Consider the following 14,780-nt stretch of genomic DNA (forward strand, 5'->3'; position numbering starts at 1 on the left):
GATTTTGTTAGTATTTTATTTAAAAGGTAGCTGTATTTAATTTGTCTCTATGTTAGAAGGAAATGCATGTTCTTTTGATGCTCTCCTGTACTCTTACAGACTTATTTTTATAGTGAGAAAATAATTTGTACTTTCACATTCTGCCTGTATATAAAGGTGTACATAGAATTAGTTATCCAGTGAAATTACCATGACTCACACAATATTTCCCTTGAAAATACCAAGATTATTTAAGCATGTATTCCACCAAATGTTAATCTACAAAAGATAACTAACATTGCAAGGCTCTTTATGATGGGTAGAATTATCACATACAGATTTATACTACCTGGCTTGAATGCTTCATCTTAGAAGAAAGAATATACTCATTAGTATTGTAGAACGAAACATACAATAACCACAATATTAGGTCTAGCTGAGATGGATGTTATGGGACTATTGGCCACCAATGTGCTTTTAAAAATGAAACACTTATTTCAATTAATATTTTGGCAATGTAATGCATATAATGATTCCTTGTGGTACATAGTGTGGGCAGGCTCAGTGGCGACCCCTTTTTTATTCATATTTCTTGATGAACATGTTCTTTTAAATCACATTTTTGTGGTTGGAATTTAACTCAGAATTGTTGTTGGATCTTGCATGCTTTTACTGTTCCAAGATTTTCAGGAACATATACCGATATTTAAGAGACATCAATTTCAGGAAGTTGAATTTTTGAAAATAAGACCAACGTGTATTAATGTATAATCAGCCCTCAATATTCATGGCTTTAACATCTATGGATTTAATCGACCATAGCTCAAAAATATCTGGAGAAAAAAAATACTAAAAAAACAAATGTTGGTTTTATAATATGCCAAGCATTATGCTGATGTATAGGCATATCTTGCTATAGGGCACAGATACACATGCTCTCTCCAGCACTCATTTGTTTACCATTTTAAACAGAGGCTGGATGGGCATCTGTCAGGAGTGCTTTGATTATGTGTTCCTACATTGCAGAGGGTTAGACTAGATGGCCCTTGTGGTTTCTTCCAATTCTGTTTATAATAGACCCCCGAATAATCCACACAGTTTTAATAACTTCAGATCTTTTGAATGACGAATTCCTACATCGGATATATGGAGAGTAAAATTAATCTTCATATTAAAGTTTTTAGGTACTCAAGACTATTATTATCAGTGTTTACTTATGAATAAATTCAGTTGCAATCCTTGGGACTTACTTTCAAATATGTTTGTTTAGCAAAATAATATGAATTTTTAACTTCCAAATGGAAAGTACATATTTTATTCCTGTTTTGTGATGTTTGAGTAATCAGTGTTTAGCTGTTAATTCCTAGATCCCAAGTTCTAGTTTCTCCATTCAACTGAGCAGCATCCAAAGAGGTTATCTATGGTATAGGGAAGTAGGGCGGGGGTGGGAAAAGAATGGTCTTGGGGCAACACGTGCCTACAGCACCCCCCCCCCTTTGTAAAAAACTACTACAGCAATTGCCTGTTCTTGATAAATAACAATGTTCTTAGATACACCATGCATTCAATTTTTCTCTGTACTATTGTGTATTTGTTTGTTTGTTTGTTTTTTAAATAATTTTTTTAATTAAATTTTATTTCGAAAAGATAATACACCAACCATATATGTTGCAAAAAAGTACACATACACAAACAAACACACATACACAAACAACCCTCCATCCAGTTACCCCTCCACCCACCCCCAGTGCTCCCCACCACCTTGACTTCCGTCACTAATCCACGCAGGATTTATGCACAACTTATTTAACCCTCTATACTTGTAATTCAATAAATTCCTCTTGTTTTTATTTCTTTAGCTCTCCCGTCAAGTATGCTAAGGCCAGCTTCCAGTTTCTTTCAAATATTTCATTATTTTCATATTTCAAATTGCTTGAAATCTTAGCCATCTGTGCATAATCCCACAATTTATCCTTCCAATCTTTAATGCTTAATGATTTCTCCCCTTTCCAATTTTTGGCAATTGTAATGCGTGCAGCCGCAAAGCTGTACAAACAGATTTCTCTCTCTGGCTGTTCTAAACTGTCTCTGAATATCCCTAGTAGGCACATCCCTGGGTTCTTTTTTACTTTGTTGTAAATCATTTTATTTGTTTCCTTTATTATTCTTTTCCAATAGATCTGCACCAGTTCGCACGACCACCATATGTGAAAGAAAGTCCCTTTCTTTCTTTTGCACCTCCAACAGGATCCTGTTTGTGAATTGTCCATTTTGGCTAGGAGGGCTGGAGTTATGAAGCATCTGTAGAACATTTTGTATACATTATCTCTAATTGAAGCTGCCACTGTAAATTTAAAGCCATTGTTCCACAGGTTTTCCCAGATGTCAAAATCTATGCTTCTCCCTAAATCTTTTGCCCATGAGATCATGGGGTTTTTAACACGATTATCTTCCAAATTATAGTATAGAATATATTTGTATAATCTGACTATTAATCCTTTTTCCCCTTTATCTAATATAGTTTCCAGATCTGATTTTTTGGAAGCAAATCCCCTCTTCTCGTCTTTTTTGAATCTTTCGTATAATTGATGGTATCGGAACCAATCTTTAATACCCAATTCTTCTTTTCCCCTCAGTGCCCATTGGCCATTGGACCTGATAAGTAGTTCCCCATATGTTCTGACATCATCCTTGCAGATGGGTCTCCCAATGGCTTCTATTGGCCTCAGCCACAGGGGTGTTTTGGGTTCCATCCCTAATTTGTATCTTTTCCAAACATCTATTAAGCTTCCCCTAATTACATGTTTATTGAATGCCTTATTTAATCTCTCTCCTTCATACCAGAGGTAAGAATGCCATCCATATCTGATTCCATGTCCTTCTAAATTTAGTAGATTTATGTTCTGAAATTGTATCCAATCTTTGAGCCAGCTCATGCAGGCGGCCTCATAGTAGGTTTTTAAATCTGGTAAATTTAGTCCTCCCCTATCTTTGGTATCAATTAAATTTTTTATAAGCAATCCTGGCTTTTTTCCCTGCCCAAATGAAATTCATGATATCCCTCTTCCACAAATTGAAAATTTTAGTCCCTTTAATAATAGGTATGCTTTGAAAAAAGAAAAGCATTTTGGGAAGTATCATCATCTTAATAATTGCAATCCTGCCCAGCCATGTTAATGGTAGCTTCTGCCAATTGTTCAAATTTCCTTTGATGTCCGACCATGTCTTCACGTAATTATTTTGAAACAAGTCGATGTTCTTGCTTGTGATAGTTATTCCCAAATATTTTATCTTCGGGACTACTTTACAGTTAGCCGCTTCCTCTAATTTCCTAATAATTTCAGTGTCTAAATTTTTTGTAATAAATTTAGATTTATCTTTATTTATTTTAAAACCCGAAACCTCTCCGTACAATTTGATTACCTCTAATAATTTTGGAACACTCTGTGTTGGATTAGATAAAATACAAACCATATCGTCTGCATACTATTGTGTATTTGTGAAGCAGCAGTCCTCTGATTTTGAACTGAAGAGTTGCATTCTCCTTCACAACTAGGATTTCAATTTCAGAGTAAATATCAAAAGTTCTACTTGCTCGAGCAATGCTTTTACTCTACAATGGATATAGTTTGCAAACAAACTGCTTCCATTGGTGCAACTTTTGTACATGCATTCTTAAAACAGTAACAACATATTAAGTTATTCCTTACTATTTCAAAAGCGCTTATTTGATAAAATTATACTTGACTAATAGTAATTAAATGCTGACATAGCACATTATAATAATGAAATCTCTGTTTTAAGACATTTAGTGGCTTTGATGTGTTCCTGACATTTGTCTTAATAAATTAGGAATATGCTTCATTCTGAAATATTACTCAGAATTCAGTTGAGTTGAATGCATTATTATAATGTTTTTGTTCTAGGATAAATGAAGTGTTATGCTCATTTTACTGATGGCTTTGCCTAAGACTGTATTATTACATTTCACTTAGATGCTTGGAATAAAAGAAATATAAAATTTTATGCAAAGAGATCTTGTAGCACTTCTGAGGCTGAGAAAAAGATGCTTGTAATATAACCTTGCAGATTGGTTATGCATCAGGTGTCAGGTTGTGTGGTATCCAAAAGGCCCTCTCCAAAGTATACGCAAGGACCATAAAATGGCAAGTGAGTTCTATTCAATGTAAACAAGCCTGTGAGTATATACTGGGGCACTATGGTAGTTAAATTCTGAACTAGCTGGATCTTTGGCCTGACCAAGCAAGGCTCATTTTTACTGATTTAATGAAGACACATGCAGTCTTATGTTATGTCATTCTCTATGGTATAAATCTAATTATACCAAATGTGTTATATATTACTGTGCAAATAACTAAATGAAAGTGCAGGCAGGGAAACATGGAATGCAATGATATCACAGCACATGTTCTGTGTTACTTGATGTTACCAAGTTAAAAGGCAGAATGAAATACCAGGCTATTATTTTTCAGAGGCTGCCCAAATCTGGGGTAACACTTATGGCCTCAGTTATATGACTTTGTGTGAGTGGAACTTGTGAACTTTTTTAAAAGTGTAAAATACACTGCGAATTGTGAAAGGCGAAATAATAAAACAAATTGTTGGCTAAATGGGAGCCACTAGTATGTCTACTTGCCAAATTTGATTTAACTTTAGTGCTGGGCTAATGTAAGAAATTTTAAGTTTTTCTTTGATAAATGCTGTTTGTTATGTTGCTCTGTCTTGTCATGGGAGGAAAAGGAAACATTTTTGAAGCAAACATAAAGCAGATAGAAAAGTATTGTGGACCCACTGGTACAAATATATTTGCAAATATGTATTTATTTATTTATTTCGTGTACTTCTACCCCGCCCTTCTTAACCCCCGAGGGGGGACTCAGGGCGGCTTACAAAAAGGCACAATTCGATGCCTACACAATAATACAAATAAACGTGTAAAACAGCAATTAAAACAATTAAGACAGTTAAAACAATAAATATATATCAATATAAATAATGTAATTGATGTTACATTTTCAAGGTACCAGTAAAGGAAAAGTAATTCCACATTGATTCAGATGAGTCAAATTCAGAGTTCTGTCTAGACATATTTCTAAATAACTTCTACCAGTGTTATGCCAACAGTGAAGGACTGGTGACAGTAATATAGTATGCCATTGTTGCAGAAAAAACAACTAGCTTGGATGTGTTTATAAAAGCAGTAATAATTTCAGCAGCTCAAAGCAATGAGCAGGAAATGTATCATTAAATAGCAATTTCATTTAGTTAGCAGTTGTTCCAGGCTTGCAGAATACAGTTTTGTTTTATTAAGAAAGTGTACAGAAGCAAGTCTGTTCGGATGCAAGAATAAAATGTTACAAAATATTTATTGTTGTTCATTTATTCAGTCATTTCCGACTCTTCGTGACTTCCCTGTCGGTCGTCACCACTCCCAGCTTCTTCAAGGTCAATCCAGTCACTTCAAGGATACCATTCATCCATCTTGCCCTTGGTCAGCCCCTCTTCCTTTTTCCTTCCTTTTTCCCCAGCATAATTGTCTTCTCTAAGCTTTCCTTTCTTCTCATGATGTGGCCAAAGTACTTCATCTTGGCCTCTACTATTCTGCAGTACTCAAAATATATTCAGAAACATTAAGATTTCTCAGGATATCAAAGTACGGTTATAATGGCACACTGGTATTATCTGTATTTTAAAAAACAACAGAGCTATCTCAACTTGTCAAATGTACCTGTGAAGGTGATGGGACAGAGACGTTTCTAATGTTACACCATTAATCGGTATTTCTGGCATTGCAGAGGGATTGGCTGGTGACTCCTGGAAGAGCACTTTGGTTTTCTCAATGTTCAGTGAGAGGCTGAGCTTCTCTTATGTTTCTGCAAAGGTGTTTAGGGTGGTTTGTACGTCTTCTTCTGAATGTGCACAGACTACATTGTCATCAGCATATTGGAGTTTTATAACTACATTAGGTTTCTCCGAGATTCTTAAGGAATAGAGGAACATCATAGTGACTGTAAGGCATTATTCTTTACACTGTTTGAAAGTTTCAGTAGGTTGAACAGTTTCAGATTTTAATAGTTAATACAGCTCACATGGTTAGATAGTTTGACTGTTACCTAAAAAAAATTGAAGTTTGAAAATGTACTAAAATCAAATATATATGTTATGTTTCTAGTGCAACCTACAGCCATGCCTACTGAAGTTGGTTCAGAACCTGAAGTGAAAGAATCTGAGAAGCTAGAAACAAATGCTGAAAAGGAAAATGCTGAGGATGCACCAGAATGTCAAAACGAAAAGGCATCTGAAACTGAAGAATGTTCTCCAACCCCTCAAGCTCCAGCTAGCCAAAGTAACCCAAGGAGCTCAGGAGGAAAGGGTATTTCTCGCTTCATCCCCCCATGGCTTAAGAAACAAAAATCATACACTTTAGAAGAACCAAAAGATGAAACTAAGAAAAAACAGCTACTGACATCAGAAGAACAGACAGCCGAGGAGGGTGAATCTCATCTTCCAGAAGAGGGAACTCAGCCTAAGGGAAAATTGGAGGACACTACTGAGAATCTGAAAGAAGCTAAAGTGGATGAAGAAGACAAAAAGCTCTATGTGAGTACCGAGACTAAGATACATTGCAGAAAGGAGGTTAGATGAGTCAAAGCTTAGACCTAACATTTAGTGGCTTCAGTGGTATGCTGTGATTAACTACTACTAACTGCACAGTTTTTGCACATTGTCAGTCATCTGCTATTGGTGGTGAGTCATATTCTTGTTGTTTCTTTGAAGAAGTATGAATGTATTGCTTTTATCCTGTTGTGTGTAAATGCTCAAAATGATGATATTGAAGTTCTTAGAATGAAATATGAAAATAAAGGAGCAAGTGGGAGAGTAATATTTCTAGCGAGTAGCCCCTTCCTTGTCTCCTGTATACTGGGTAAGTGAGGTTTTGTAAACTAGAATAGTAACTATTTATATATTTATTACATATCCCACCTTTCTCCCAACACACAATCCAAAACAGCAGTTTTTGACATAGAGTATAGGTTGTGGCCCAGACTTATCTGTTATAAATTCTGTAATATAAAAATATGGTGTGTGCTTGTCACAGCCATAGCTTCAGGGCCACAAAATATAAACAGCTGGAATGTGACTTGTATACTGAAGGCGTGCAAGGATGACAGCTCAGTTCCAGTGGCCATCTAAGTACAATCTTTAAAGTAAATACAATCTATATGTGGCGTTGAATTTTTGCCAGAATTATGTAAGCTGCCTTGAATCACCTGCGGGATGAGAAAGGCAGGGCATAAATGAAATAAAGAATTAAATAAACACAGTAGTGTTTATTGTGGCCCTAGGGAGTGCTTGACATGAGGTGCAACACATTCAGGAATGAATGAATATACAAATACAACAGATACATACAAATAAAACAGCCTGGGAAACCAAGCGGCATCGGAGGGGCACAGCGGCAGCAGCTGCTTCAGGTGCCAAGCTCCAGCAGGAGGGCAGCTACCCGCTTTCCTCGCCCGCCTCTCTCGCAGCCTGAGGAAGGAGGGAGGTAGGAGGAGGGCGGAGGGAGGGCGTGGGGAGGAGGAGTGGCAGGCCGCATTGCCATGGAAATAGGCCAGGAGTGATGGCCCACTGGGCTGTCTTCACCGCTGCCAGTCTAGTCCCTACTGCCAGCCTAGTTCCCGCTGCTGACCTAGTGCTGGCTCCGCTTCGCTATGAGCCTCCTGGCCCTCAAGCCCAGAGTGAAGAAAGGTTTTCGGAAAGAACGTTGGAGGACGAGTAGTCTTTTATGGCGAATATATCCCAAACTATATTTTAATTGAAAAGTTGGAGGTTGTCTTATACACCCAGTCGCCTAATAGGCCGAAAAATACAGTAGTTGCTGCTTTCAGGCTCACTTTTACAAAAGGAAGAAATGAAATGGAAGCAAAGGGTCTGCATCTGAGCATACAAAGCCTAGGATATTTATATGCAAATATTTGATTGTCTGAATCAGGCCACTGTGGAATACTTTATGTATTTTTCCTAGACATAAGCAACTAAAACTGAAGAAGGACATCTATCCACCATCAAGGCTTAATCTTAGCATTCTTTAATGCTAGAATTTAGAGCAAGCATGTAATAGAATCATAGAGTCGAAAGGGGCATCCAGTCCAACCCTCTACCTTGCAGGAAGCATTTAAAAACAAAAACAGAAGGGGACAGAGCATCGTGTCCTCTTCTATCTCTGAATAATAATTATATAGGCCATATATATCTTTTTTTTTTTGATTTTTTTTATTGAGAAAGAAAAATAATAACATATTTGAACAGATAATACTTGTCTATTGTAGGCATACATTATAGTGACATATTTCAATATTATCTATTCGCATTCTTTACAAGTTTATTCATATTACATTTTTATTATTATTATTTCCTTCTTACTTTTTTTTTCCTCCCCCCTCCTCCCACCCCCCTTTCCTACCCCTCCCACCACATTTCTCTCTATATCTTTATTTTTAACCACGCACACAACTTTTGCAATCTTTGTACAATTTCTATGCTGGCTTCACCTTCTTCTACCCATTTCATATATGTTGCCCATTTCTCTTTAATTTCTTTTGTTTTATCCTCCTGTGAGTCTTCTTGGGTTATACATTCAATAATATCTGATTGAACTTGTTCAAATAAATAATTATTCCAATTTTCCAAATTCCATTTTTTTTCATCTCTCCACCCCCAGGCTATTACTGCCTTACCTGCTAAAATCATTGCTTTAAATAAGTTTTGGTTCTTCGCATCAATATTTTTATTCCCTGTAATTGCCATTAACATAAATTCCATATTGGCTTGTATTGTTATTTTGAAAAGTTTCCCAATTTTTCTAGTTAACTTATTCCAAAACGTTTTTGCATTTAAACAGTCCCACCACATATGTGCATACCAGCCTTTCTCTGCTTTACAGTGCCAACACATTGGACTTAATCCTGTTCCCATATTTGCTAATTGAGCTGGTGTCCTGTACCATTTCCAGATAAATTTCCTTTCTAATTCTTTATATTTTTCCATTTTGATTTTATTTATCCCTTTCTTTAATTCCTCAATAGTTTGTTTTGTGAGAGTCCCCTCCTTCTGCCACTTATTTTGTAATGTTCTGACTACGTATTCATCATCCTTTATCATTGTTTTGTATAATTCTCCTACTAAACCTTTCATTATCTTCTGTCCTTTCTTAAATATATTTTCAAGCGCACCTTCCTTGCCTAAACATTCTCCATATTTCCCCTGTTTAAGTTTGTTATATAGGCCTAGTACTTTTATCCAGTTTTTATTTCCCATTTTTTCTATTATCCTGTCCATGGGAATCAGTTGACCATTTATATCATACATATCTTTAATGCAGTAGTAGCCTTTATCTTTCAAATCTTCCCACCATATAGGGCCAAACTCTTTTCCATATAAGCTTTCTAGTGGTGTCCACTTTACTATATTAGGCATCCAAATTGGTTTCCATTTTTTCCATATTTTTAATGCTAATCTTCTAGGACCTCTTGTTTTTTTAATTGAAGCCTCTAAATTTTCTGTAAAAATCCCAAATTTTCCTTCTCCATTGTTTACTGCATCTTCTATTCTGCACCATTTTTCTTCTCTCTCTACACTACTTTCTATTAATGACTTTAATTGGAAAGCTTCGTAATATAATTCCAAGTTTGGTAATCCCCACCCTAATTCTTCCTGGTGCATATAGTATACTTTGTTTGAGATTCTAGGTTTCTTTTCGCTCAAAATCCATTCTCTGATAGTCCTATCCCAAGTTTTTATTTGTCTTGGATTAATTTCTAGTGGGAGAACCTGAAGCAAATACATTAATTTTGGAATTAAGAACATTTTTGCTGCTCTTATTTTCCTAAAAATATTCAAATTTTTTTCCTTCCATCTTTTCATGGTCTTAAGAACTTTTTTCCACGCCTCTTTATAGTTACTCTTCTTCATCTTATCTATGTTTTTTTGTATTGTTACCCCCAAGTATTTTATTTTTCCTTTCCCCATGCCAATTTCAGTTATTCTATCTATTTCCACTTTTTCTGCTTTATCTACTTTGAAGTACATAATTTCTGATTTTTTTATATTGACCCTCAATCCTGTATTTCTCTCGTAATCACTTAGTATAATTTTTAGCTCCCTTATTCCTGCCAGGGGATTGGATAGTACCACCATAAGATCATCTGCAAAAAGATTCAATTTAACCTCCAGTCCCCGCCCAAATTTACACCCCTCAATCCTTGCACTGTTTCTTATTCTATCTGCTAATACCTCCATTCCTAAAACAAAAAGCAATGGTGATAGGGGACAGCCTTGTCTAACTCCCCTCTGGATTGGGAATTCCCCTGATGTGCCCTCATTTATTCTGACTGCAGCTGTTCCTTTTCTGTATAGTTCTTTAGTTGCATTAAGAAATAGATCGCCTACTCCAAATTTCTTCATAACCTCCCACAAAAATTCATGATTTATGGAATCAAATGCCTTATGTATGTCCAATTTTAAGAGAGCCAGTTTCTTTTTTTGCTTGTGTTCAATTATATTCAATATATTTCTAATTGGATGCCCGATAAATCTGCCTTTAACAAATCCATATTGGTCTGTTTTTATTAATTTTGGTAGTATGTTTTCTAATCTATTAGATAAAATTTTTGCAAATATTTTGTAGTCCTGGTTTAGTAAACTAATTGGTCTGTATGATCCTGTCTCTTTTGGGTCTTTCTGTGGCTTCAAAATAACTATAATTTCAGCTTTCCTCCAAGTATCAGGTGCCTTCCCTCCTTTCAAAATTTTATTGAATAATATATGCAATTCAGGGCTCAAAATTTCTATGAAATCCTTGTAAAACTCAGCTGTATATCCATCTATTCCTGGAGATTTAGCTTTCTTTAATTTTTTTATTACTCCTTTTATTTCCTCAATTGAGATCTCTGAATTTAATAATTGTTTCTCATCTTCATCTAATTTTGAATTTATTACTTCCTCTAATTGGCCCTTACTAGTTTCACTGTATAGCTCTTGGTAAAACGTAGCAAAAGCTTCCCTTATTTGAGCTGAATTGTGTGTTAACTTATTATTTTGCATCTTTATGGTCTTAATCCTCTGTTTTTCTTTTCTATCTTTTAAATATTTTGCTAATCTTTTTGATGAATTTATATTAGGCCTTTGGAATTCATTTTTAACTAATTTTTCTCTTTTCCACATTGTGAAGAGATCTAACTCATCTAGATCTTCCTTCAACTTCCTTATTTGATCTTGGGTTTGCACCTTATATTTAACCTGTTGTTGTCTTTGAAGGGCTTCCAGTTCTTCAATCTTTTTTTTCCTCTTCCTGAGGTATTCCCCTTTTCTTAATTTTTCTAGCAAGATAAGATGGCCTCTTATTACAGCTTTACCTGCATCCCATATTATATTTTCTGAAGCTGAACCCCTGTTTTCATTAAAATAGTTTTGAATTTGTTTTGTTATGTATTCTTTATCCTCATTCCTCCATAGCATTGAGCTATTGTATTTCCAAGTTTTGTTTCTTGGTTCTGAATTAATTTCCATCTCAATTTGTATTGGGGCATGGTCTGAAATCCAAATCCCATGTGTTTTTATATTTTTTATCTTTAATTCATTAGATTCCTTCATCAGAATAAAGTCTATGCGTGTGTATTTTTTATGTCTGTGAGAGTAATACGTAGGTTGGGCCTTTTTGTTAGCTATTTCAAAGGCATCTCTTAATCCCCATTTACTTAATTTAATTGTCTTATGTTGAGTTATATCTAAATTGAAGTCCCCTGTTATAATAGTTTCACCTTCATAAAAATTTTGGAATTTCTTCAGAGTTTTTTCCAAAAATTTTCCTTGACCCTGGTTTGGGCAATATATATTTGCTATTGTAATTTTTTTATCTTCTATTTTGGCTTTTAAGAATATATATCTCCCTTGTCTATCTCCTAATTGGCCCAAAATCTGAATATTTGTATTTTTCCTCATTAGAATCGCCGTTCCCCTTGATCTTTTATTCCCTTTAGCTATAGCAGCTGTTTCCCACAAACTAGAGCTCAGAAGTGGTTGTTTATCATTATCTTGATGAACTTCTTGTAAACAAAGAAAGTGGGCTCCTTCTGACCTAGCCAAACTTTGTAATCTAAATTTTTTAACCTTCCCTGCCTTTCCTGCCAGCCCATTTATATTTACACTTACACAAACAATTTTAAGAGATCCCATCATCCTTCAGAACAAGTTTCATTTTGTGCACATGGAAATTAATTTTATTTATTCTTTTGTGGTTTCCCCCTCCCCCATAAGGTAGAGACCTTGTATTTGGGAGAAATCCTCCCTGTCTCTCCTTGCACATTTGACTTTTGCGTTTCCAAAATTCCCCTCCCCTCCCCCACCTTTTTAGACATTCTATAACAATGTATACACATTTACAGCTCCTATATCATTTAACATAGGTTATGAGATTATATCACATTTAACATTTTTTTTTATTCATTAAGTAAGTCTTGTGAGGTACTTGGCCGGCTCCTTTTTCCTTTTTTTTGCAAAGCAAGTCCCTCGAGACTCTGAGAAGAGCCTTCTTCTGGGTCCTCCACCTCCTCCTCGCTGCTTTGTTCTTCGGGGGCTGATCCTTCGGCAATTCCCATCTGCACCATCAGACTTTTGCCTTCTTTCGGGTTCCTTGCCTTGTATCTCCTCCCGTCCTTGAAGATTATAATTGTTGCAGGATAACCCCAGGAGAATGGAATGCCTTTTTCAAACAGTTTATTGGTGAAGGGAACCATTTTTTTCCTTTCTTGGACAGTCTCTGCAGAAAAGTCTTGTTTCACTCTAATCACATTATCTTCATATTTCAGGTCCTTAATTTTTTTAAGCAGCGTATAGACCTGCTGTTTCAATTTTTCTGTAGAAAAAGCCACAATTATTTCTTTAGGATATCCAACTCTCGCCTCATGACTATAAATCCTGTGAGCACGCTCAATGTCTGTCTCTTTGATTGATATATTTAAGCTTGTAAACCAGCTCACCAGGTTTTTTTCGATGTCCTTCGCCTCCACACTTTCAGGAATTCCAAACAGTCTCAAGTTTCTCCTTCTCAATCTATCTTCTTGTTGGCTTAGGCGACGAGTAAGTTGATTGATTTTACTTTCGTTTTCTTCTGATTTCTTTTTAGCTTCAAGGGCAGTTTTTTTTAACACCCGAGTTTCTGCTTTTATCTCTTTAATTTCTTTCTGAAGTGATTTGATATCACCTCTGATATTTGTCTCCATTGCAGCCAGAGAATTACTAATCTCTTTACTCAGTTCTCGGAGGTTCCTCGCCATCTTGCTACTCAGGGCACCGGTCAGACAGAGATTCGTCTCTTACAATATCAGGGTCTGTCTCTCTAAACAGTCTTTTTGACCTTATGGTGCCCTGCGCTTAAGAAAAACAAAACAGCTTTTTATTCTGTTTTCTTACCCTTGGGTGAGCTGTAAATCCTTTTTTGGGGGAGAGGAGTATTCGGAGCGTCCAATTACTCCCAACGCATGCGCAAAAGCATATAGGCCATATATATCAAGCACTTTTGAGTCCCAGTCCATCTGTGTGTTCTTCCAACTAGCCGATTTTTTGAAGTTAATAATCTTGTGTGTTTCACAATGAAACTTTTTGATAAAAAGTTTCTAATGAGAAGTCATTAATTGTTTTTCATCCTTATCTAAACAGTTATTTTGCATTTATGAAATACATCTTCATAAATTTCCTGTTCAGTGACTTTCTCTACCACTGTAATTAAGACAAGGCTATCTCTGTGTATGTATGAGAAAGAGGGAGAGAGATTGTGTGCATATGTGAACTTCAGCGATATTGCAGAATGATGAGGTATCTCAATTGTATATATTATTGATATAGTTATAAAATATAATTAAACATTGTGTCATTAGTAATGATGATATCTCAAACCTAATCTCTTTTTGATAATATTTTTAAATAAAATTTTCAAAGTGAATGCAAATAAAAAGTAAATTAAAAAATTAAAATGTGATTTTTAAATCATTGATTTTTACTAATCTTGCTTTTTGCAAAGAGACAGAAAACAATTTAGACATGCTAGCAGAATTCAGATTTCCCCCCAACTTTGGGTAATACGGCTATAAATCAATAAAAATTAGAAACAGCTTCAAAGCATAAAACAACAAATAATCCATAAAACCTATATCACAGAAATTAAAGCTAAATCTCAAAATGTCAATAGATTAACAAACAATCAGAAAAGAGTAATGACATTAGCAATGTATATTAAATTCTTTTGATTCATAGGAGGATATTGTCTTCCTCTAAATTTAGCAGCTAGGTGCAGACTAATAATAATTCTGCATTTCAGTAGGTGTACCATTTTGTAGCTGTAGCATTAATGTCTTTTAATGTATACTTTCTTGCACAGCCAGCTAAAGAAGACAGTAAAGAAATAGTTTCTGAAATAAAAGAAGAGAAGCAAGAAGCAGAGGAGGAGAAAAGGGAGACCAAAGAGGTACAGACTGGAGAAATCAAACTTGAGAGAATGCTTCCAAAAATTCCTAAGAGGACCAGAACTGTCCAGTGTAAAGTGATGCTCTTGGATGGTACAGAATACAACTGTGACCTTGAGGTGAGCAAGTATAACCTGCAGATCTTTTGTGTGGAAATAAGGCTTTGAATATAGTATGCTTTACCTGACCTTTGACCTTGGAGTTGACAAATGCATTTTTGAGTAAAGTTATATGTTTCTAACATTAGTATTTAGACCA

At 35.5% G+C, this 14,780-nt stretch overlaps 1 protein-coding gene across 18 annotated transcripts in view; it reads left to right on the forward strand.

Moving 5' to 3' along the window:
• The window catches only part of EPB41L2 (erythrocyte membrane protein band 4.1 like 2), a 112,313-nt gene that overhangs the window by 25,699 nt on the left and 71,834 nt on the right, over positions 1-14,780 (forward strand). For all 18 annotated transcript variants that reach the window (XM_060753349.2, XM_060753347.2, XM_060753356.2 and 15 more), the window contains 2 exons: positions 6,173-6,600; positions 14,438-14,641. In XM_060753349.2, coding sequence (XP_060609332.2) covers positions 6,187-6,600; positions 14,438-14,641 — 618 coding nt within the window. In that variant the 5' untranslated portion in view covers positions 6,173-6,186. The remainder of the gene's footprint in view (positions 1-6,172; positions 6,601-14,437; positions 14,642-14,780) is intronic.

This window comes from Anolis sagrei, chromosome 1 (assembly GCF_037176765.1).
Source record: "Anolis sagrei isolate rAnoSag1 chromosome 1, rAnoSag1.mat, whole genome shotgun sequence".
Lineage (NCBI taxonomy): Eukaryota > Metazoa > Chordata > Lepidosauria > Squamata > Dactyloidae > Anolis > Anolis sagrei.